A 24,463-nucleotide genomic window follows, 5' to 3' on the forward strand; every position below is an offset into this window, starting at 1 on the left:
ATGGAAAAAATGCTTATGAACCAAACTTGGGTTAAGCTTCTTTCCTTTCCCCAGGCTCCTTACTTTAACCCACTCTCAGCTTGAGCTAGCATACAACCCCTCCTGAGAATAGGTTGGTCTCAAGATAAAACATTCTCTGATCTAATATCTGATCAAGCCACCTCTTCATCCCACTTTCCATATTCGGTTGTTTCTAGCGTTGTTTACCTGCCTTTGGGGAGTGTTGGGGGTGGGGGAACCCTCTTTTTTCCTAACTATTGAAACATCTGCGGATTTTTTGGTCAGAGTGATCTCTCTATTGCAATAGTCTCCCTCTGCTATTGCACAGTTCCTTCTCTCCTACCTCTCCCATTTCTTGCAGTAATCCTTTCTAAGTATCCTTATTAGTCTGGATTTGTTTTCTTATTTGCCAGAATCAAACAGACTTCAGATTATGTTCCTGGCCCAAAAGCCCTTTAACTTTCAGCAAGCCACCTAACTTTTCTTAGATTCTGTTCTTCATATGTAACTTGGCGATACCTTTCAGGACTCTTGTGAGGATTAGAGACGTAAAACCCTGAACATATGGTGGCTAGTAAATTAACAGCAGTCATCGTTCTTGATTATGAGTCTAGAGTGGTATATCAAAGTTAACTTGTGAAAGGCCTTACAGGCCAGATAGAGAAACTTGTCATAATCACTGCTGTATCTTCAACACCTGTCCAGTGCTTCGCACGCGCATAGTATGTAACCAACAAGTATTGAGAGGGAATAACTTCATCTCACTTACAGTGAGGAGCTATGAAAATGATGGCTGGTTTAGAAAAGGCAAGTTGGTCACTGTCGACGTTTACCGGCCTTTTCCTACTAAAATTCTCATCTCCTGGCTCTCCACACCTGCCACCCTCATGGTCCCTGTGTTGCGTTTGATGCCGCCTCTCCTGGAGAATGGCCATGGTGATCATTCCTGTTATCCTCTGAAATCAAAAGAGAGAACGTGGGGCACTTTCTTAAAAGCCCGAAGGGAAGTAGACGATCCGACACCTGGTGAGGGAGACACTCTCCATCGCCTTCCCCTGATGCCCCGCCCTCCCCACGGCTCAAGTTCCTCCCACTTAGCCTGGTGCTAGGGGCGCATTTCTCCGGCTTGCCTCTGGTCCTCTGCGCACGCGCGCCGCTTCCTGGTGGCAGGCGCGGGCAGGGCCGCGTTGCGTCATCGGGGCGCGCGCCTCAGAGAAAGCTGTGGTTGCCGGAAGTTGAGCGGCGGTAAGTGAGCAGCGGCGAGCGAGGGTGTAGTGGGGTCTTGCTGGGCCGGTTTTGGAAGCCTGGAGTCAAGGGGCGAGCTCTCCAGGGAGGGCGAGGGTCACAGCAGGTCTCAGGGTCTTCCTCTGCCAGCTTCTGGGTGGTCCTTCCTCCTCCAGGGACTCACTGATTACGGCGGGCGCCCTTCGTCTGTAGCCGCGTCCCCTCAGACTGGTTCAGTCCGGGGTCTTCTGACTAGGAAGCTCGTGCTGATTTCCTAAGTTAGCCCCTCCTGTCTTCTTGGTAGGCAATGCTCAGAATCTTCAGTGTTGGACCACGGGAGATAGGACATTTGGATTCCTAGCCTGGCTGTGTCTGGCTTTGCTGTCTCTGGCACGTTCCTTCCTCTTTTAAGCTGCTTTTTCCTCATCTGTAAAATGGGAATGATACTCCGTCATTTGTTAAGTGAGGAGGTTAAATAAGTTTACTTTCTGAGAAGATTCTCGATTCCTTGGTTACGGGGTTAAAAAATAATGCACAATAAGAATCATTGTCCGGTAAGGTAAATGCAGGTGTTAGAACATTTGTCAGAAATAGAGTCAAACTTTTAATTTTACCGAAATGAATTTTATAAGTACAGTACTAACGTGCATGATGTTGGAGAAGTAAAAGCCAAACTGTGTGTGTGTGCACGTGCGTGCAATTTCCTGATTTTTAAACACTGGCGACTGATGCCATTTTTAAAAAATTGGCAAGTAATTCTGTTTTTTAAAAACATTGGCAACTCAATTTTTACAAAACGCTGTTCAGCTGTAACCAGTCGTATCTGTGGCTGCCAGTTTGGGACCTGTGGATCCCAGGCTCCCTTTTTCATTGTCTACTTAGATTTTTTTCTCTGACACCTCTGCCCACTGGCCAGATATCTTCAGTGACAGAAAGCTTTCTACTTCTGGTTGCTCCTGTTTGGTCCTTCCCCAGTTCTGAGTCTTAGGTTGAGCTGAAAGCAGCTACTCAGTAGTCTTAGCTCACTGTTCCTTCTTTAGGCTCTTGGAATCATCCCTGCATTTAATTGCCCTATACATCATTGAAAGCTGCTAGTTTGTCGTCTTCCTCTCACTTTTTCTTCTCTAGGCTAAGCATTTTTAACGTATTTGCTGATAGTAAACTTAACGACGACAGCAAATTTTGTCGTGTTTTGTTATATCCCCAGCATATAGAGCAATGCCTAGCATTTTATATATGCTCAATACGTATTTGTTGGATGAATGAATGAAACACGTATTTGCCTGTTATTGCCTGGCATTATTGTGGGCACTGGTGATCTATCAGTAAAATAAGATGAAAAAGAACCCTGTTTCATGGCACCTTCTAATAATAGTGGTGGTGCCAGCGGTGGCGGCATTGTCAATGAGGGTTGGTAGGTGTTTCAGATTCTGAAACGTACTACAAAAAGAAACAGGGTCATGGAATGGAGAGTAATTGGGGGAAGCATAAAAGCTAGCTGGTCAGGGATAGCTTCCCTGAGGAAATGACCTAACACTTGAATAAAAAAAAGGCCAGTCTTGGAATGGCTCATGTTGCTGAACTGCTCTCCCATCCCCCAACGCTGCTCCAGTCTTGTTAAGCTGCTTGCAGGTGTGTCTCACCTATAGCCCTTTGCTTCTGCTGCTTAGAACATCTCCCCTTCCCCTTCCGTTTATCTTGGCCAGCTCCTTCCTGCCCTCATGTGACATGATTTTGAAATCCTTTAAGAGCTGAGTACTGGACTTTCCATTATTCAACCATAGGTTCCCTTTTCTGTTCCCAGCCATCATCTCATTATAGAGAATAAACATTTATTGAGCTTCAGCTGTGTGTCTGGCACTGCACTGCAAGCTGGGAATACAAAAATGAGTAAGATACACATCCCTGTCCCCAAAGAGTTTACCTTTTTTTAAGTCAAGGAGATAGCAACGGTATGGTATGGAGCTATTACGGAGGTTTGGTAGAGGATAACTTAGGGTACTCATAAGTCAGGCTGACTCATCAAAAAAGGTTTCAGTGAGGAAGTGCTGCTTTAGCCAAGACCTAAAGGATGAATAAGATTTTACAGGTGAAGAGTGGTTCGAAGTGGTATGAGCAAAGGGCTAGAGGTGAGAATGCATGGCCTGCTTGTGGTTCACCGGAGTGGCAGTGTGGAGGTGTAGGATGAGAGGTGACTGGAAAGGTAAGCACTGGCCACATTGTGAAGGACGCTGTGGACAGTAGCATGTTAAGAGCACATAGACTTTGGGATCCAAGATAGCTGCCTGCCAGTATTCGCATTGCCACTGAACTAGTTTTGTGACCCTGGGCAAGTCACTTCCTTTCTAAGCTTCAGTTTCCTCATCTCTATGAAGGGGAAATAAAAACTGAATGAGGTGATATATTACTCACTTGGCACTGGTAGATGATAAATAATAAACAGTAGTCATTAATATTGCCAAGCCTAGAAGTTTGGACTCTAAAATGTGGGGGCGGGGGTGGAGAGCAGGACACTGAAGATTTTAAAACAGGTGGGACATCCTCTCATGTTTTAAATTACCCAGGCAGCAATGTGGTGGTTACACTGGACAGAAGAAGACAAGCAGGGGACCAGTTGGGTACAGTTGCAGTGATGCAGATATCAGGATGAGAGATTAAGGAGGTGGTATTTGCTGGACTTTGGTAACTGATGGGATGAAACAGAGGAAGGAGACAAGAATCAGTATCTTGGTGGCGGGAGGGCAGAAATGAATTTGCTGTGTGGAATTAAGCAGTAACAAAATTCTTTTACTAGTGTCTCTGATTGATTAGCCCTGACCTCTTGATTTTATTTGGAAGTCAGTTTGCCTCTGTCGTCCACTTCTACCCATGGAAATGAAGTTCACCAATGTCTTCCTCTCCTTTTTTTTTTTTTGAGATGGAGTCTCACTCTGTTGCCCAGGCTGGAGTGCAGTGGCGCGATCTGGGCTCACTGCAAGCTCCGCCTCCCAGGTTCACACCATTCTCCTGCCTCAGCCCCCCAAGTAGCTGGGACTACCTGCCGCCATGCCTGGCTAACTTTTTGTATTTTTTTAGTAGAGACGGGGTTTCACTGTTAGCCAGGTGGTCTCGATCTCCTGACCTCGTGATCCGCCCGCCTTGGCCTCCCAAAGTGCTGGGATTACAGGCATAAGCCACCGCTTCCTCTCCTCTTTCTGTCTCCTGATCTCCCCACCCTTCTCCAGTGCGATTAAGGCCTGATTGTATAATCAAGGGACAATAAATACTGGAGGTGCTGCTCTGTTAATTGGTAATCAATATGTATTTCCATGATCTTGGCAGACTAAGGAACAGCCTATTCACTCTGTCTCAGACCAGCTTCAGAATGATCACTTTTGGGATTTCCTCACACCTTCATCCCAGTTACCATCCTTGAACTTGCTCCGGTTTGTCAGCCTCTGTTTGAGTGTGTGGTACAGAAAGGGAGTTCTCTTTCCTTGAGGACTCTAACCATGCAGAGCAAGACTGCACTTTTCTTGTGGTAACCTAAAGCTCTGCCAGCTCCATAGTAGACACATTGTGCTTTTGACACTATTACACTAGTGTGCCACCAAATAGACCCTCAGCATGGCTCAGCCCTCCCCATATCCTCAGGCAGGTCACTTGCCTGTTTCCCTTTATGTCTTCCACATATTCACTCCTCTTCCACATATTCATTCCTCTCCTCAACCTCCTACCTTGACTTTTGCTCCACTAAGTTGCAGCCATCAATTAAGGCATCTCAACTTCCTCTTCTATCCTTTGCCAGCTGATCTTTAGCTGACCCTATCCTTTTGCCTTTAATTCTATGAAAGAAATGGTGTTTAAGACTAAGTCCTCTATTTGTGCTTGAGATCCTATCTCCTCCTTTGCCTCAAGGACTGGGTTCCATCATTTGTTCATTTTCTTTCCTGTTTCATCAACCCTTCTCATTTAAATATTCTCTGTTTACTCTCGTTTTGGAAAAAACAAAAACCCTCCGATTAACCTATGCTGCACCCTGTCCCGCCTCTTTTACCCAGCCACCTTTCTTGGAAGAGTTATCTAGAGTTGCTACCTCTACTTCCCTAAGTCATGGCTACAATCTTGCTTTCGTCCCACCACTCCCCAAAGTCATCAGACCTCGACATAGCCAGAATACCTGACCACTTTTCCTTCCTTATTTTTCTTGGCACATCTGACATTGCTGACCTTGCCCCTCACTTAGGAAAACCCAGTCCTACTTTGTATTATCTCTCTGGCCATTTGTCCCGCAGTTTCCATTGTGGGCTCTTTTCTTCCCCTTTGTCCCTCACATGCCATTTTTTGCCAAGACTCTGCCCTCTACTATGTTCTTCTCAACCCCAGCTTCAAACTTGTTTATATGCTTATGACCCCTGTTCTGTATCATGAGCCCAGATCTCTCCTGAGTGCTACCCTCAAACTCAAACAAGTCTAAAACTAAGCTCCTCATCTTCCCTTTGAACCTGCCGTTCTTTCTCTGTTCTTAAATCTTGCCAGTTCCCCTCCTTCCATTTAGTCATCCAAAACAGAACCCTGAGAGTCATCTCAGACTCTTCCTCTGGTACTATCCCTCCTTTCCATCTTCCAAGCCCAGGCATTCATCAGAGTTCTATAGATTTGACTTTGTTGCTATCTCCTGACACACATCGCCTCCATTTCCTCCCTTGCTCCCTCAGTTCAGGCCCCCCTCCCTTCCCACCTGTCTTTCTGCACAGCCTCCCAGCTGGTTGCCCTGCCTCAGGAGTCCAGTCCTTACTGCTATGGATTGCCTTTACTACGATAGAGATCTATGCAGAAATACAAATGCATAGCTTTTCACATAAGGCTTTTCATGATATAGCCTTTGCCTGCTTTTATGGCATGGTCCATCTACTCTGCCCCATGTGCCTCTGCTTGCTGCCATATAGAACTCTATTGGGGGAACCTGCCCCCAATATTTCACCGTAGGTTCTTTCTATTTTCCGTAAGTGTCAGCCGGCTGAGAAATAGAAAGAGTACAAAGAGGAATTTTACAGCTAGGCCTCCGGGGGTGACATCACATATCGGTAGGACTGTGATGCCCACCTGAGCTGCAAAACCAGCAGGTTTTTATTAAGGACTTCAAAAGGGGAGGAGCTATACGAATAGGGAGTAGGTCACAAAGATCACATGCTTCAGAGGGCAAAAAGGAGAACAAAGATCACATGCTTCTGAGGAAACAGGTCAAGGACAAAATCAGAAACTCCTGATAAGGGTCTTTGTTCAGCGGTGCACATATTATCTTGATAAACATCTTAAACAACAGAAAGCAGGGTTCGAGAGCAGAGAACCAGTCTGACCTCAAATTTACCAGGGCAGGGTTTCCCAATCCTAGTAAGCCTGAGGGTACTGCAGGAGACCAGGGCGTATTTCAGTCCTTATCTCAACCTCATGAGACAGACACTTCCAGAGTCGCCATTTATAGACCTCCCTCCAGGAATGCTTTCCTTTCCCAGGGTCTTAATTATTAATATTTCTTGCTAGGAAAAGAACTTAGTAATATCTTCCCTACTTGCACGTCCATTTTTAGGCTCTCTGCAAGAGGAAAGTTATGGCTGTATTCTGCCTGACCCTGCAGGCAGTGAGACCTTATGGTTGTCTTCCCTTGTTCCATGAAAATCACTCTTACTCTGTTCTTTTTCAAGGTGCACTGATTTCATATTGTTTAAACACACGTTTTACAATAAGTTTGTACAGTTAACACAATAGTGGTCCTGAGGTGATATATATTCTCAATTTATGAAGGTAACAGGATTAAGAGATTAAAGTAAATACAGGCATAAGAAATTATAAAAGTATTAATTTTTGGAACTGATAAATGTCCATATTAAAATGAAATCTTCAGAATTTATGTTCAGAGATTGAAGTAAAGGCAGGTGTAAGAAATTATAAAAGTATTATTTGGGAACTGATATATGCCCATATTAAAATGAAATCTTCACAATTTATGTTCCTCTGCCACTGCTCCAGCTGGTCCCTCGGTTCGGGGTCCCTGACTTTCTGCAACAGAACTCATTTGTATTTTCTCAAACATACCATCCTGGTTCATTCATTTATTGTTTCAGTCATCAACAAGTATTTATTGGGCACCTATGAGGTGCTAAGACTGGTGTTAGAAAAACAACGATGAATAGGGGAAAATCAGAAGCTGACACGGTTCCTTTCTCATAGAATTTTCATTTATTCATTGTTTCAGTCATCAGGTATTTATTGGGCACCTATGAGGTGCTAAGTCAGGTGCTAGAAAAACATTGATGAATGTGGGAAAATGGGAAGCTGACATTTTTCCTTTCTCATAGAATTTTTATTCTACCGAGGAGGATAACTGCGTATGTGCTACGAAGGTGAGGTAGTTGGTGCTTTTTGAGGACTAGAATACAGGAGGATCAACCTAATCAGAAGCTGAGGGAGTCAGGGAAGGCTTCCCTCAGAAGTGATGATTGAGCTGTGATTTGAAAAGTGAGCAAAGAAAATCACTAGATGATGGATATGTGGAGGTGGCCAAGAAAATTCTAAGCTTATGCAGAGGCCATGGGGTGTTTCTGTAGTTGATGTGGAGCTGAGTCAGCTTCCTTCCTTTGCCTGGAGAGTCCCCAGTTCCTGCCTCTAGCCTCCTAATCCAGGGGTCCTTGCGTGGGGCTAGTGCTGCCATCTAACCCCCCCCCCGCCCGCCCCTTTCCCAACCATCAACAGTGAGTTTGGAAGTTTGTGGAGCTGTTTTATTTTGCTTTGTTTTGTGACATTGACCAGAGGGCATTACTGCATTTATTGAGAGAGAGCCAGAGATGCTCAACATTCTGCAATGTGCAGGAATAGCTCTAAACAAAAAAGAATTGTCCCATCCAACATGCCAATAGGGCCCCTGTTGAGAATCTACTTGGATGTTCTTAACACCTTGGCTTAAGGGTTTCTATAGGACATTCTTAAAACCTTGGCTTGGCCAGGTGTGGTGGCTCCCACCGGTAATCCCAGCACTTTGGGAGGCTGAAGTGGCCAGATCACAAGGTCAGGAGTTCGAGACCAGCTTGACCAACATAGTAAAACCCCGTCTCTACTAAAAATACAAAAATTAGCCAGGCATGTTGGTGGGTGCCTGTAATCCCAGCTCCTCAGGAGGCTGAGGCAGGAGAAACGCTTGAACCCAGGAGGCGGAGGTTGCAGTGAGCCGAAATTGCGCCACCGCACTCCAGCCTGGGTGACAGAGCAAGACTCTGTCTTAAGACTCCATCTCAAAAACAAACAAACAAACAAACAAACAAACAAACACACCTTAGCTTAAGGGTTTCTATAGGAAACACTGTTGCCTCATCAGTCTAATTTAGATGTCCTTCCTCCTGTAACATTTTATACCAACACCAGGCTACACTGTATTTGTTTTACCTCCAAATTGCTATACTCTGATTCCTCTTCTGTTTTGCCGTCTGTTTTGGCTTCAAAATTGTTAGCTCCTTAAAGGTGGGGACCGTAGTTTTTTTTGCCATTGAACCCTGAAATGTAGCACAGGGACAAGTATATAATGTAACTGTTTATTGAAGAAACTATAATGGAAACCCCAATTTCTTTTCTTTTCTTTTCTTTTGAGGCAGAGTCTTGCTCTATCACCCAGGCTGGAGTGCAGTAGTGCGATCTCAGCTCACTGCAACCTCCGCCTCCCGGGTTCAAGCAATTCTCAACCTTCAGCCTTCCGAGTAGCTGGGATTATGGGCACCTGCCACCATGCCCGGCCCTTTTTTGTGTTTTTAGTAGAGACAGGGTTTCACCATGTTGGCCAGGCATGTTACTGGTAAACAATATGATGTTAGTCCTGCTTTTTGAGTGCCTCCTATGGGCCAGATGTATGCATTTTCTAGTTGAATCCTCACAATAATTCTGCACAGTAGGTGGTATCCCTGTCTAACAGAAGAGGAAACAGACTCGGAGAAGCTGAATGACGTGTCCAAGGTGGTGTGGCTAGAAAGTAGCAGAGACAGAATGTGAACTCAGGTCTCTCTGGCTTATGAACCTATGCTCTTTCCGGTCTAGTAGACCATCTGCCTTGTCCAATTGTTTTCTTGAACTTAGATTTAAAGCCCTAGATTTACTGCTATAAAATTTCAAATCTTGTTAAAATAGGCCTGCCATTCCAGATGGTCGGAATCTTTTTTTATCCTGAATTTTAGTCACTTATATTGCCTGTTTCTTCTTGTGTCATGATGTGTATGAAACTGATAAGCAAATCTATATCATTATCCAAGCTATTGGTAAAATATGGCAATAAGAATATTGACTATATTTATTTATTTGCCTATTCCCCCTGCTTTTAGCCCCAGCATAGTGTTCAGTGCACATGAAATACTTAGTAAATGTTGATAAATATTCATTCATGTGAATAAATAAAATAAATTGGACAGGCCCAGAGACCAAGCCAAAGACCTGCTGCTATTAGCTCCTTTCTAATTAACATTAATTAATTCAGTAACCAAGATCCTTTGAATAAGATTATTTTACCAGTTCTTAATCCCTCTAATTATGTCAGGATTCAATTCCTGTATCTTCATCTTGTCTACCGGGATTTCTAGAGCAACCTTGTGAGAGACATTTCTGAGACCTGTGTGTCCTGTGTCTATGATTCTTCCCTGATCAAGGTAGGAATGCAGTTACTCTGTCGTGACTTTTTCTTAGAGAAACCATATTGGCCTCTTGTGATGACTTAGGGCTGCCTCATACAGTTATGTAGGCTGTGCACTGCACAAGAGGCCACATCAAAGGGCGTTCCATTTATATCGTAGGTATTGTGGGTGCACTTTTGTAATGACAGTGGCAGAGAAGGCTACTATGTCTTGAGCTAACCTAATCAGTATATTACAACATTTCTCTAAAGGAAGTAAAATCTTGAAACGGGTGTAATTTTCTGATTGTACAAAGGTGCTAAGTGGACTAGAGTGGCCCATATGGGCCTATCCTGGGAGCAAAACTTCCATCCAGTGGTCTTTAGAACCCATCTTTATTCTTATCTTTGAAAAATCAGGCTGGCACGGTGGCTCACACCTGTAATCCCAGTACTTTGGGAGGCTGAGGCAGGTGGATCGCCTGAGGTCAGGAATTTGAAACCAGCCTGGCCAATATAGTGAAACCCTATCTCTACTAAAAATATAAAAAATTAGCTGGGCGTAGTGACGGGCGCCTGTAATCCCAGCTACTCGGGAGGCTGAGGCAGGAGAATCGCTTGAATGTGGGAGGTGGAGGTTGCAGTGAGCTGAGATGCCATTGCACTCCAACCTGGGCAACAAGAGCGAAACTCTGTCTCGAAAAAAAAAAAAAAAGAAAAAAAGAAAAATCAAACATTTTGAAAATCTGAAATCAGGCCTTTGTTCGAGCCAGTTTTTCAGTACCTCTCCCATTTCTTAGGATTCTTTAAAGATCACCAGAAATGAAAACCACAGAGATGTTGTTTTTTAGAAGCAAGCCTTCATAACTCAGCCAGCTTTTAGGAAACCATCTTAGATTTTAGTTGTTGGTTGGCATAGGGCTCCACAGTGATTCAGACGAATCCAGGTGACTGTCTCTCAGATGAACAGAGGAATGGGCAACACTGTTGATCAGTGGAGGTAACAAAAGGACTCAGAAGGAGACACACTGCCCTCCATCTTCCTGGCAGTATTACTTCCTCTCTCCTCTTTCCCACATTTTCTCAGCTGTCACTATCCCTCCCATGTAGGCTTCTCAAACCCCATAATGCTGGTATCCAGTGCATCCATTCTCAAAAACTCAGGCTGATGGACACCAGATTGCATGTGAAGGTGAAAGATATTATAGCAGAAGGAAACCAAAATAAAAGAAAAACAGCTCCTGGAAGTAACCAATGAGAAGGACAGATAGAGTTTGAAGACTGTGGATGTGACTGCTTGTTCCCTGGTTGACCCACTGAAGAAGAAATCCCGTTGATTCAGAGGTGGCTTGGAGGTGAGGAGGACAACTCACCCATCATAGCAATTTTCCTAACTGCCAGTGTGATCAGCTGTTACCACAGAAATCACCAGAAAGCACAGTCACAGACCCATTTGTCTGGCTTGATGACTTGATGTCTTGTGGAGATGTTAGTTTGGCTCAGGGACATCTTGACTCTAATGCAACTTTTAAAAGGAAGTGAGGTTTCCATACCCAGCTGGTTTCCCTGTAGGAGTCCTGAGTTCTCATCTTCCGGTAGAGCCTACTCTTTCTTCTAAGTTTAGAACTTTTTTCCTTCTTTTGGAAGAGAAGTCTTTAAACCTCCCTCTTTAACAGCCTTGCAGATTGTTTCCGAAACTCATGAGGTTGCAGAAGCATCATTTGTCTATAAAATGTACATTGGCTCCATATGCCAAAGCAGCCCCCTCCCCACTCCTGGTGATTTCCACCTCCTTTTTACACATCAGCAGCTAAGAACATATGCTGTTTGTCAGCGGGACTTGGTCATGTGGTTTGGTGCTTATTTTAATGACTGCCAGAGCTTGCAGCCCCGCAGCTGGGAAAATGAGAATAGAAGCCTGCTCTATGTGTTCCATTTTGGCCCAGAGAAGGCACTTCAGGGCCAAATTGCAGTTATTCTGGCACTTCTGCTAAGTGAATGGCCCCACATGGGCTCAGAGAAATCGGACACTGAGTGCTCGCTGCCCTTTAGAACTTGTTCTTTTGGACTTCTTGATGACCTGTAGTGGGAGACTGACCATTTCCTTTTAATTAAGCCTCTGTTGTGATTGCAGCGCTCTTTTGAGGGAGGTAGGCTTTAAATGAGGTGTGTTTTAGGCAGAGGAAATTTTCATAGTGAGCATGGGGAATAGGAACCACATTAGTCAGGCATTGTTGGCTAATATGGGGCAGCGACAAGAAAAACTACCAGCAGCTACCGTTTATTGACTGCTTGCTGTATGCCAGGCACTGTAATAAGCACGTCACAAACATTTAGCCCTCCCAGCAAGTTCTGGAGTAGGTATACCTGTCTTTATCTTACACCTGAGTAAATCCAGGTGCAGGGGGGTGAAGGAACCCACCCTAACCTGCCTTAGGCTTCTCAGCCAATGGGAGGTGGAGGTGGAATCCACACTCGGGTTTATCTGACTGAAGGACCGGATACCTGACTGCATTACATTACCTCTGCTTTTAGCATCCTTTCCCTGAACCATTAAAAACTCCTCTGCTCATGGTGGACACGGTGGCTCACTCCTATAATCCTAGCACTTTGGGAGGCCAAAGCAGGTGGATCACCTGGGGTCAGGAGTTCGAGACCAGCCTGGCCAACATAATGAAACCCTACTAAAAATACAAAAATTAGCTGGGCATGGTGGCGCATGACGGAGGTTGCAGTGAGCTGAGATCATGCCATTGCACTCCAGCCTGGACGACAGAGCGAGACTCCGTCTCAAAAACAAACAGAAAAAAACTCCCCTGCTCTCCTAAAGCAAACAGACAAAAAACTAAAACACACACTGAAAAATTAGAGTGTGATAATTTTTAACATTGTCAGACTGGTTTATGGAAACTAGTGGCCTATGTGTCTAGTTTCCCCTAAAGACAGGTTCTTTTTGTTTTTGTTTTGTTTGCTTGTGTGTTTGTTTTAGATGGATCCTCGCTCTGTTGCCCAGACTGGAGTGCAGTGGTGCGATCTCTGCTCGCTGCAAGCTCCGCCTCCCGGGTTCACACCATTCTCCTGCCTCAACCTCCCGAATAGCGGGGACTACAGGTGCCCGCCACCACGCCCGGCTAATTTTTTGTATTTTTAGTAGAGACGGGGTTTCACCGTGTTAGCCAGGATGGTCCTGACCTCCTGACCTCGTGATCCACCCGCCTCGGCCTCCCAAAGTGCTGGGATTATAGGCATGAGCCACCGCACCTGGCTTTGTTTTTTTGCTTTTTTCTCTCCCTCTGTTGTTTATTTTCTACAATTACTTCTTCACTTTAAAGTGAATTACTTCTTCATTTAAAAAATCCTGTATTTCTTCATTTAAAAAATATCCTACACGTCTTCATTTTAAAAAATTCTACACTGGCTTGATAATTGCTGTGTCCAATCCTAGAGGGAGAATGGTTGGGCAGTCTCACTCCAGGAAGCACTTCTGCTTCAATTAATTCTATAAGCAGCCAGGCCCAAATACTTCCATCCTTAGCTTCTTTAATCACAAAATGCCAGAAAACTTTATGGAAATGATTTCCCATTTAGGCTCCTTATTTAGAGTAATGATTTGCTTTTTACCAAAGCTAAATTTAAGTAGGTCATCTGTTAACTGTTGGGTTCTCTTCGTAGGACTGGTATAGTTTAAAGATAGGAGTTTTATTCAACTTTTTTATTTTATTTTATTTTTCGAGACAGGGTCTTGCTCTGTTGCCCAGGCTGGAATACAGTGGTGCAGTCATGGCTCACTGCAGCCTGGATTACCTGGGCTCAGGTGATCCTCCCGTCTCAGCCTTCTGAGTAGTCGGGACCACAGGCGTGCACCACCACTCCATAATAATTTTTAAAAATTATTTGTAGAGATGGGGGTCTCACTATGTTGCTCAGACTGGTCTTGAACCCCTGGGCTCAAGTGATCATCCTGCTTTGGCCTCCCAAAGTGCTAGAATTATAAGTGTGAGCCACTGTGCCTGGCCTTTTTTTTTTTTTTTTTTTTAATTCCTTCCTGAGACAGGTTCTCACTCTGTCACTCAGGCTGGAGTGCAGTGGCACAATCATGGCTCACTGCAGACTCAGTCTCCTGGGTTCAGGTGATCCTCTCACCTCAGCCTCCCAAGTAGCTGGGACTACAGGTGCCTGGCAATTTTTTTTTTTTTTTTTTTTTTTTTTTTTTTTGAGACGGAGTCTCGCTGTGTCTCCCAGGCTGGAGTGCAGTGGCGTGATCTCGGCTCACTGCAAGCTCTGCCTCCCGGGTTCACGCCATTCTCCCGCCTCAGCCTCCCAAGTAGCTGAGACTACAGGCGCCTGCCACCACGCCCGGCTAGTTTTTTGTATTTTTAGTAGAGACGGGGTTTCACCATGTTAGCCAGGATAGTCTCGATCTCCTGACCTCGTGATCCACCCGCCTCGGCCTCCCAAAGTGCTGGGATTACAGGCTTGAGCCACCGCGCCCAGCCAAATTTTTTAATTTTTTGTGGAGATGGGGGCCCACTGTGTTGCCCAGGCTGGTCTTGAACTCCTGGGCTCAAGCAATCCTCCTGCTTCAGCCTCCCAAAATGCGGGGATTACAGGTGTGAGCCTGCACCTGGCCCTATTTTACTTCTTTATTCATGGATAACACACATAAAGTGCACTGATTGCAAATGTTTAGCCTGTGGCTTTTTACATAGGTATATGCCTTGTAACCACCACCCAGCTCAAGATATAGAATATTTCCATCTCCCCAGGAGCCTTCCTCATGGCCTTCTCTGTCAGTAGCCCCACCTCACCCTGTAATCACCATTCTAACTTCTGTCAGGTTGGTTGGTTTTGCCTGTTGAACAAAGTATAAAGCTGTGTGTGTCTGGGTGATAAAATTGTTCTTACTATTTTATTTTGGAACAGTTTCAAACTTACAGAAATACTATAAGAATAAGACAGAGACCTTCCATTTATCCATCTCCCAGAGATTCCCATTCAGTTTTAGTCCCAATAATGCGCTTTTATAGTGGAGCATCATTCCAGGATCACACGTGGCCCCCAGCTGTCACGTCTTTGTGGTGTCTTTCAATCTGGGACAACTCCTTGTCTTCCTTTGACTTTTAAGACCTTGTCACTTTTGAAGACTATAATCCTGGTCATTTTGTAGAATGTTTTTCAGCTTGGGTTTATCTGATGTTTCCTCCCATGAGATCCAGGTTGTGTATTTTCATCCAAACACTACAGATGCTGTGTTCTTTCCATGGAATTCTATCAGATAGCACACAGTGTCTGTTTGTCACGTTGCTGCTGATGTTAATCTCTTCATTAAAATGCTATCTTAATGACCAGATATTGTCACTAGTAGCTACTGGAACTCTTTCAGAAAGAAACATTTATTCTTGACTACTTTCATATGCAGTTGAGTAAGGTTTTATTTGCACTGATTTGTGTATGCATGTTTCCTGCCCGCCAAAGTCTTTGTCCTGAAAAAACAATAGTAGGTTTAGAGACCTAAGTTATATGGCATATCGTCATATGTTCTTCATTCCTTACTCCATATTCTGTGGTAATTAGCTTCTGGGGTTTGTTCTCATAGTCATAGAAGTTTGGATTATTTCTTTCTTTTGTTTCTTTTGGGGAGGATATCTATAGAAAGTTCCTTGTTGTTTTGTGTGGTTTTTTTTTCTTTTCTGAGACAGGGTCTGGCTCTGTCACCTAGGCTGGAGTGCAGTGGTGCTGTCTTGGCTTACTGGAGCCTTAATCTCCCGGGCTTAAGCGATCCTCTGCCTGAGTCTCCCAAGTAGCTGGGAACACAGGCACATGCCACCACCATTACCAGCTAACTTTTTAATTTTTTTTCGTAGAGAAGGAATGTTGCCCATGTTCCCCAGGCTGTTCTCAAACTCCTGAGCTCAAGCTGTCCTCCCGCCTTAGACCCTCAAAGTGCTGGGATTGTAGGTGTGAGCCACCACACCCAACCTTTTATTATTATTATTTTTATTTGTAAATTAATTTTTTCTAGAGATGGTGTCCTGCTATGTTGCCCAGGCTGGTCATGAACTCCTGTCCCCAAGCAGTCCTCCTGCCTCAGCCTCCCAAAGTGCTGGAATGCAGGTGTGAGCCACTGTGTCTGGCTGATAAAAGGTTTCTAAAATTCATCCTAGTAATGTTTGAGAGCCACTCTGCAAGGAACTAGGGACATTGAAAGGAATATGACCCAGGATCTATATTTGTAGAATTTACAATCAAGTTTGGTGGAGGCAAACAGGTAAGCAAAGAGTTGAAAAACAATACCAATTGTCTAGGTGGCTTAGAGCCACGAGTGATTAAGTATAGCTGCCAGGGGAGGAGTATGAGGGGAGTGAAGACAGGCAAGGCACCTCTGAGAAGGCTTTCCCGAGCAGGTCACCTCTGAGCTGGCTTTTCAAAATGCCAGGCAGTCACAGAAGCAAGGCGAGGGAGAACAGGGAACACTTTTCAGACATAGGGGCGGTCGGTTCTAGGCCATGGGGGCCCGAGAGCCACTGTTAAGGAGCATCAAGTCACAGGTGAGGAGTGATAGGGCTGCGGGGTAGGACTAGAAAAGTCAGAAGGCAACAACAGGGGTCTGGGAGAAAGCATAAGGAAACCATCAGAGGTGTAGTCATATGCCTGCTTAGGATGTAGAATGCTGCTGATGCAGTCTTTCCGGAACGTTATGAGCCTCAATAAATATCAAATGAGCTTCGTCTTGGCTTAATGATGCTGAGAGATGTGTGAATGTTTTGAGTAGACTATATTTACCAGTTCATAAAGAAGTATTTGCAGCGTTACAAGGTGCCTATTGCAGACCAGCAGATGTGGCCTTAGAATCGGGCCTTCGCCCTCAGCAGCCCTCACTGATCTTTACTGCCCTTAAAAAAGATTATGCCAAAGATGTCAGTCTCCTTCAAAACAAAATACGTTATTGGCACCTTCAAAGAATCAAAGGATAATAGGTTTGGAAGATCATTTAGTCCAGAGGTCAGCAAACTACAGCCTGTGGGTCAGATCCTGCCTGAGGCCTTTTTTTGTGTAGTCCAGGAACTACGAATGTTTTTTGCATTTTTTTAAGGGTTGTAAAAAAATAAAATACACAACAGACTGTTTGAGGCCTGCAGTGCCTTAAAATATTTACTATCTGGCCCTCTTCAGGAAAAGCTTGCAAAACCCGGGTCTTGTTTGACTGCCTGATACAGTAATGCTTTGTGCAGTATTACATGGCAAATAATCATCCAATATATGCTTGAACACTTCTACTAATGGAGAGCTCATTGTCTCTCTGATCTATTTCCTGTTTGGACAATTCAAGCTATTAGTAAGTTTTAAACTCTGCTGAAATTTATCTTACTATATAGCATCCATCCATTGGCCCTTTGTGGGAAAAGAGAGCTATTATTTCATTTCAATCTTTACTGAGCTCTTAATATGATCCAGGCACTGTGCTCAGTCCTGAAGAAAGATGAGTAAGACATGGTTCTTGTTTCAGGAATCTTCCAGCTATGATTTCTTGGAACCAAAGCAGTCGAACTGCTGGTCTTTTTCTCTCTCTCTTTGTCTTCTTCTTGCCATTGGGTTAGGACTTTTTTCTTTAATTATTTTAGTTATTTCTATATTGTTATTTTATATACATAATACAAACTTTAAGAGGCAAAAAAGGTCCTGCAGTTAAAATAAGTCTCCCTACACTCCTCTCTCCTGACCCTCTAGCAGCCTTCTTCGGAGGCAAACACCACTGAACGTTTCCTGTGGGGATTTGATCTTAAAAAACAAAAGATTTAGGTCCATTTGGACAGAAACTTTTGATAAGTACTAATTCAGTGACATTTTCTGAGCTCCTACTCATGCTGAGTGACTCAGTTTTATTTTCATTAAAGTCTGAAATTTGCACCAAGTTTGGGTGGCAGACACAGCCCCAGGGGGGTTGTATTGGTTAACCACACACCCTGCTATTTCAGTTTAATCTTGACTGAACTTCTTGGCCACTGCAGGCTTTCTTACACTGCTAGAGTTCTTGTTCATTACAGTGTTGAATCCCTATCAAAACCTTTCCTGTTTAATTGGCAGTGACACAATCCCATCTTGTGTAACTCCTGGGTTTCACATCCTGAAATAGTTTGAAATAAAATTGAAACACACTTACATTGATGCCTATGTTAATTTCTTTCCTTGACTGTGTCTGAATATAATGTTGAAGTGTGATAGAAACAATCCTTTGTCTTTCTAAGCTAAGCAGAGGCCGAAGTTTCACTTGCACTGTCCAGGGTTATACAGGCAAGCCTTACATTTTCAGGAAGTAAGTAATGTTTGGATTTAGATTAGTGACACATGAATAACTACCTAGGACTCACTTCCCCCCAAATTCCCCTCCGACCATTACTTCTTAAATCTTCCCTTCCAGCTTAAGGACTATAGTGATGTGACATAGATGTATATGTTCCTAAGTGATACCTTTACCATAGATTGTCCTATTTAGGTATTTCCAGAAGATTCCTCATCATGCTGCTGTGCAACTTAAGACTTTTCTGTTTTCAGCCTGTCATGGAACAGTTTCAGCAGCTGAACATCAACTATATCCTCTTGTGAAATAGGCCCTTGGGTTCTGTTCACAATTTCCCTAGGCCAAATAAGTCAGAAATATTTAAATGATGTGCCTCTTATGCAAATTACTTTTGTGCAATCATGGCTCACTGCAGCCTCAACCTCCTGGTGGGCTCAAGCTATCTTCCTACCTCAGCTTCCCGAGTAGTTGGGACTACAGGTGTGCCCTGCAATACCCGGCAAATTTTAAAATTTTTTTGTAGAAATGGAGTCTCACCATGTTGCCCAGGCTGGTCTCAAACTCCTGGGCTCAAGTGATCCTCCTGCGTCAGCCTCCCAAAGAGTTATGATTACAAGCATGGACCACTGCACTGGGCCTTTTTTTTTGGTCTCTCTCTGTAAAAGTAGTTTATTTGTTTCTGTTTACAAAGTACAGGGAAGGAACAAGGGCAATACCTGGAACCCCTTTGGTTGCACATTTTCCCAGTCTCTGCTTCTATAAATAATGTTTGTACAACAGCAAACTCATATCCTCCCCGTGTGTTTTCTCACATCCTAGCAGGTGCAGTCTATAGTATATGACCAGGTGGGAAATAGATGCCTCATTCACAGGGTAGGGCTGCCCTCCAATTAGTGTTCCAGCTCACTTTTGCTAATATTGAAACAGAAGTAACTAGTTGTTCTTATAAACTGTCTCATGAACAAGTAAGTCATGGCAAATTATGTCTGCACAACTCCTAGAATTGTTTCAGATAACTACAGAAAGGCAGTGACTAAGGCCCTTTCCTCTTTCGCATCTTTCTAAGTCCCAGGCTGCCTTCGGTACCTGGGCTGCCACCTGGGTCCCCCACATCCCAGTGCGGTGATGGAGGAGGGGCAGGCCAGGCCAAGCGTGAGGAATAAGAAGTCTTTATTGGGCTCAGACCAGGAGCCCATGGTCTTGAGGACCTCTGTATTCATCAGTTTTCTTCACATTCTCTTTCGCCTGTTTCTGCAGCCTCATGGGCTGTTTTTACTTCTGGTAGTGGATCTTGGCCTTCTCCTTCCTCTTCTCCAGGTAGCTGTCACTGACTACCAACCTCGTGACCAGCACTGACCAACCAACCTCGTGAACCAGCCACCTCTAGATAGGCAGACTTTATTTTAGGCTTCAGACGTACAACCTTGAAGGCACCAGGAACCACCGTCTGCAGTTTATATACAACTGTCTGTTATCTTTTTTTTTTTTGAGATGGAGTTTCACTCTTGTTGCCCAGGCTGGAGTGCAATGACGCAATCTCGGCTCACTGCAACCTCCGCCTCCTGGGTTCAAGCAGTTCTCCTGCCTCAGCCTCCCGGGTGGCTGGGACTACAGACATGTGCCACCACGCCCAGCTAATTTTGTATTTTTAGTAGAGATGGGGTTTCACCATTTTGTTCAGGCTGGTCTTGAACTCCTGACCTCAGGTGATCCACCTGCCTTGGCCTCCCAAAGTGCTGGGATTATGGGCATGAGCCACCACACCCGGCCTACTGGTTCTATTTCTTTTTACTCCCTAACTGTGGACATTCTCTAGGACTTTGTGGGGCTTTTCTTTCTCTGAGTAACTTCTAAGAGCTGATCATTGTCACCTGTGTGAGCTGTTCTCTCAGTATCCATGTCCAGTTTCCTTGGCTTATCTTTGCCCTGCTGTTGTCCACAGCTGAAAATGTCTTTCATTATTACTCTTCTGAAACTTGCTTTGCCTCTCAAGGGTCTTGTCTTTCACTCAAGCTGCCATTCTCCTAGCCATTCATGGCTTGACACCCCAAGGACTTTATTCTCTCTTTTCATTTCTTGAGTCCACCAAGATACCAATTTAGGTCACCTTTTCTTTTAAATCAGCCCCAACAAGGGTCCCCTCCTTTTCAGTCTTACTCCTCTGCTCTAATCCAGGTCTTCATACATTTTTGGGCTCTTAGCTGATTTCCCTGCCTGCCTCCTTCAAAGCCCTTTACCCACTGCAGAATCATATTCATCATGCCGGACTGCCACTGGCTTCCCACTCCGAAATTTGTTAGCCTTGCATTTGAGGCTTCTCCATAGGTGTTCACCCATGTCACCGGCTCAGCTCTGTGTGTGCTGCTCTTGCACAGCACAGACCGTCCACATGAGGACAGCTGGTTTCATGCGTCCATATTTCTGCCATGAGTATTCCTCTGCTCTTCTTGTTCCTTCTGCCCTCCACCCATCCTCTCCCCCCCACCTTACCCATCCTTTTCAACATCACTCGGTGCCCATCTTATTCACGGTGTCTTTCCCAAGGCTCCGCCCCACATTCATCCTGTTCTTCTTGATTTGAATACCTTTTATGTAGGAGCACTAGCTTTGTATTTCATTATACAGTTTCTATCAATCCAAAGCTCCTTATCTCTAATGCTAAATCCAACAAGTTTGGAAAACTGAAAGCTTTCTAATAGTCTTGGCACAAAACTCAAGCAAAACCTCCCTGAGTAGATATGAGCTGTCTTTTAAAAATGTATCCCATTTGGCCAGGCACAGTGGCTCATGCCTGTAATCCCAGCACTTTGGGAGACTGGGGCAGAAGGATCATGAGTCCAAGAGCTCAAGACCAGCCTGGGCGACATGACAAGACCTGGTCTCTTCTGAAAATACAGAAAAATCAGCCAGTCATGGTGGCCCATGCCTGTAGTCTCAGCCACTCGGGAGGCTGAGGTGGGAGGATTGCTTGAGCTTAGGAGGCTGAGGTTACAGTGAGCTGAGATTGTGCTACTGTACTGCAGCCTGGGCAGCAGAGCATGACCCTGTCTCAAAAAAAAAAAAAAAAAAAAAAGAAAGTATCCCATATGACTGTTCATATGTTCTGCTGCAGAAATATTTGTATATCTGGTTGTGGGGTAATTGGACAGAAGGGAAAGTGAACAGACCTCATCAATTTGCTTTTTGGAGCTGCCACATTTCTTTAGTATTGTCCTTCTCAAACTGGGGTATGTTACCCCTGAGAGTGTGGAGGGATTATAGAAAGTTACAGCATACATATGCATGATTGCCAGGAAGGTCAAATTTATTAGATGATTTGGGGGGGGAAATGAAATAATAAAATATGTATCATGGCACAAAATACAAAATTTCCATGCATTGAAAAGATAAAATATGAGATTTCAAAGAAATTTAGGTACTGTGGGAGGTGGGGAGAAATGTATCCTCATTATCTGCCTCAGCTAGAGGAGTTAAAGCACTGCTCTCATACACAGAATTCTGACAGTTTGGGTTGTTGTATTTCTGAGTAGCGGGATGTAAGATTTTGTACTTGCAGAGTTCTCCAGGACCACACAAGATGGCAAAATCTTCTGAGACAGTGTCTGTGTCGAAGAAGGAATAACAGTAGTGCATCATCAGTCAGACTGACTCAAGGAAGAAAGAAGCATAAACATTAAGGCCACAAAGGATTACTTAGAAAAATCACTGTGTCATCGGTGAAACCCCGTCTCTACCAAAAATACAAAAATTAGCTGGGCCTGGTGGCATGCGCCTGTAGTCCCAGCTGCTTAGGAGGCTGAGGCAGGAGAATTGTTTGAACCTGGGAGGCGGAGGTTGTAGTGAGCCGAGATCGCGCCACTGCACTCCAGCCTGGGTTACAGAGCGAGACTCCATCTCAATTAAAAAAAAAAAAAAAAAAGCGTAAACCCGGGAGGCGGAGCTTGCAGTGAGCTGAGATCCGGCCACTGCACTCCAGCCTGGGTGACAGAGCGAGACTCCGTCTCAAAAAAAAAAAAAAAAAAAAAAAAGAAAAATCACTGTTGTGAGGAGAATCGGCTTGACAACACAGGCCAATTAGGATGGTTTTCAAAGTTGTGTCTTAGGTGAAATAAGCCAGTCATAAAAACACAAATACTGTATGATTCCATTTACATGAAGTAGTCAGACCCGTATAGACAGAAAGTAGAATGGTGGGTACAAGGTCCTGGAAGAAAGGAAATGGGGAGTTATTGTTTAAAGAGTATAGAGTTCCAGTTTTGCAAGAGGAAAAAGTTCTGGAGATCTGTTTTACAACATTGTGATTATACGTAATACCACCCAACTGTACACTTCAAAATAATGAAGATGGTAAAGTATATGTTATGTGTTTCTTACCACAATCCAAAAAGAAGTTGTGTCTTAAGGTAGCCTGTAAGCATCTCATTACTTTTTGTTTGTTTGAATTAAGCTTTATTACAAGTGTTCTCTCTCATCAGGTTTTGCATGGATATGTTATTTTGCTGTGTTCTGTTTTGTTTTTTAGTAGGCAAGAAATAATGGCAGCAGCTACGGGGGATCCTGGACTCTCTAAACTGCAGTTTGCCCCCTTTAGCAGTGCCTTGGATGTTGGGTTCTGGCATGAGTTGACCCAGAAGAAGCTGAATGAGTATCGGTTGGATGAAGCTCCCAAGGACATTAAGGGTTATTACTACAATGGTAGGTGATTGTAAATTTCATTTTCCATTGTCTTCTGTTATCCTCTCTGTCCTCCAGTATAGTGTCAGCTTTCCTTTAGAAAGAGACAGCCTTGTCTTTTGTAATCAGTGCTCTTCACTAGTTTCTATTTTACTTCCTGACTTTTTGATCTCAGTTCATTTTCATTTATTTTCTCTTGTTGTGGGGAAAAAGAAAGAGAGTAGTGAAACTCAAATTATTAATCCAAATAATACCCATTACTTAGCATTGCTGGGGGAAGAGATTGGAAATATTTTTTTCCATTGAATCTTTTTTATATTCTTGGCAAATGTCTCATATTCACAAGAGCTCTGTCACATTCTGCTATTATCTATCCATACATATATTATCTATGTAGCATAGATAATCAGAAATTGGATGGAGCGCCTTGGGCTCAACAAAGAGAAGAAAACTATTCATAAGCATTTTTGTTATGAATGCTGCTATTTCTGACTTGTCATTGAAAATGTGATAATGCTTCTGTCCAGGTGACTCTGCTGGGCTGCCAGCTCGCTTAACATTGGAGTTCAGTGCTTTTGACATGTGAGTATTTATTTGTTCAAAATCTGAAGTAAAGAACACTACTTTTGGCAAGGAATGAGCATGCTTACCTCCCTCATATGTGGACCACAGGAGGACTAGTGAAGCTCCCGGTGAGCAGAGTCAGCCCCCTTGTGATTCTTTTATACCTCCCATAGAGGTGAATGCTAGATGCTTAGGTCTGTCTGGTTCATTTTTCACCACGTATATCAGAGCCAATTAGGTGCCAGATGCCTTCTAGATTGATTGAGACATAGATAATATCCCTCTTGATTTTGATTGTAGTTAATATTTTGTGATCTTTTCTTGATACCTCTCTCGATTCACTCCTTTAGTTGCTTGTCTATGGGCATTGATCAATGAATGTTTATTAGGCTACTTCTGTATACAAGCCACTGTGCAAGGCATTATAGTGCTATGTAAAGGAATATGATAGATATATCCTTGAAGAATTTTTTTTATCTGCTTGGGAGCTATGGGGAGTTGCTGGAGAGAAGAGACACTTTTTTTTTTTTTTTTTTTTTTGAGACAGGGTCTCACTCTGTCACCCAGGCTGGAATGCAGTGGCACAATCTCAGCCCACTGCAACCTCTGCCTTCTGAGTTCAAGCTATTCTCGTGCCTCAACCCTCCCAAGCAGCTGGGATTACAAGCACGTGCCATCACGCCTGGCTAATTTTTTTTTTTTTTTTGGTAGAGACAGTGTTTCACCATATTTGCCAGGCTGATCTCGAACTCCTGACTTCAAGTGATCTGCCTGCCTTGGCCTCTGAAAGTGCTGGGATTACAGGATCGAGCCACCACACCCAGCCAAGAGACACATTTATTGAGCACTTAATTAGGCAGTTTCATAAACATCTGTTCTTTCAGACTTGCCAGGTGTGATTTTTCTCTTTTTCAGATGAGGAAACCATGGGACGAATGGTAAAAATGGCTTGCCCAGGGTCACACCTAGCCAAATTTAGAAAGCAGGGGCAAGAGAAAAAAATGTATTTACAAATGTATTTCTGAAACCCAGTATGAGTAGCTACGGGGATTTTGCTATCTTCTACAGAAATAGAG

General features: G+C 43.9%; 1 protein-coding gene across 6 annotated transcripts in view; it reads left to right on the top strand.

The window, feature by feature from the left end:
- The first annotated feature begins 1,143 nt into the window (after positions 1-1,143).
- The window catches only part of LOC105477709 (autophagy related 7), a 267,730-nt gene continuing 244,410 nt past the window's right edge, over positions 1,144-24,463 (top strand). For 4 of the 6 annotated variants that reach the window (XM_024791463.2, XM_071092219.1, XM_071092220.1 and 1 more), the window contains exons 1-3: positions 1,144-1,245; positions 22,672-22,844; positions 23,351-23,405. In XM_024791463.2, the coding sequence (XP_024647231.1) occupies positions 22,685-22,844; positions 23,351-23,405 (215 nt within the window). In that variant the 5' untranslated portion in view covers positions 1,144-1,245; positions 22,672-22,684. Of the gene's footprint in view, positions 1,246-10,897; positions 11,206-22,671; positions 22,845-23,350; positions 23,406-24,463 lie in introns of those variants that run through there. The other 2 variants (XM_011734368.2, XM_071092218.1) reach the window with 2 other exon arrangements.

Source organism: Macaca nemestrina, chromosome 2 (genome assembly GCF_043159975.1).
Source record: "Macaca nemestrina isolate mMacNem1 chromosome 2, mMacNem.hap1, whole genome shotgun sequence".
In the NCBI taxonomy this organism is placed as follows: domain Eukaryota; kingdom Metazoa; phylum Chordata; class Mammalia; order Primates; family Cercopithecidae; genus Macaca; species Macaca nemestrina.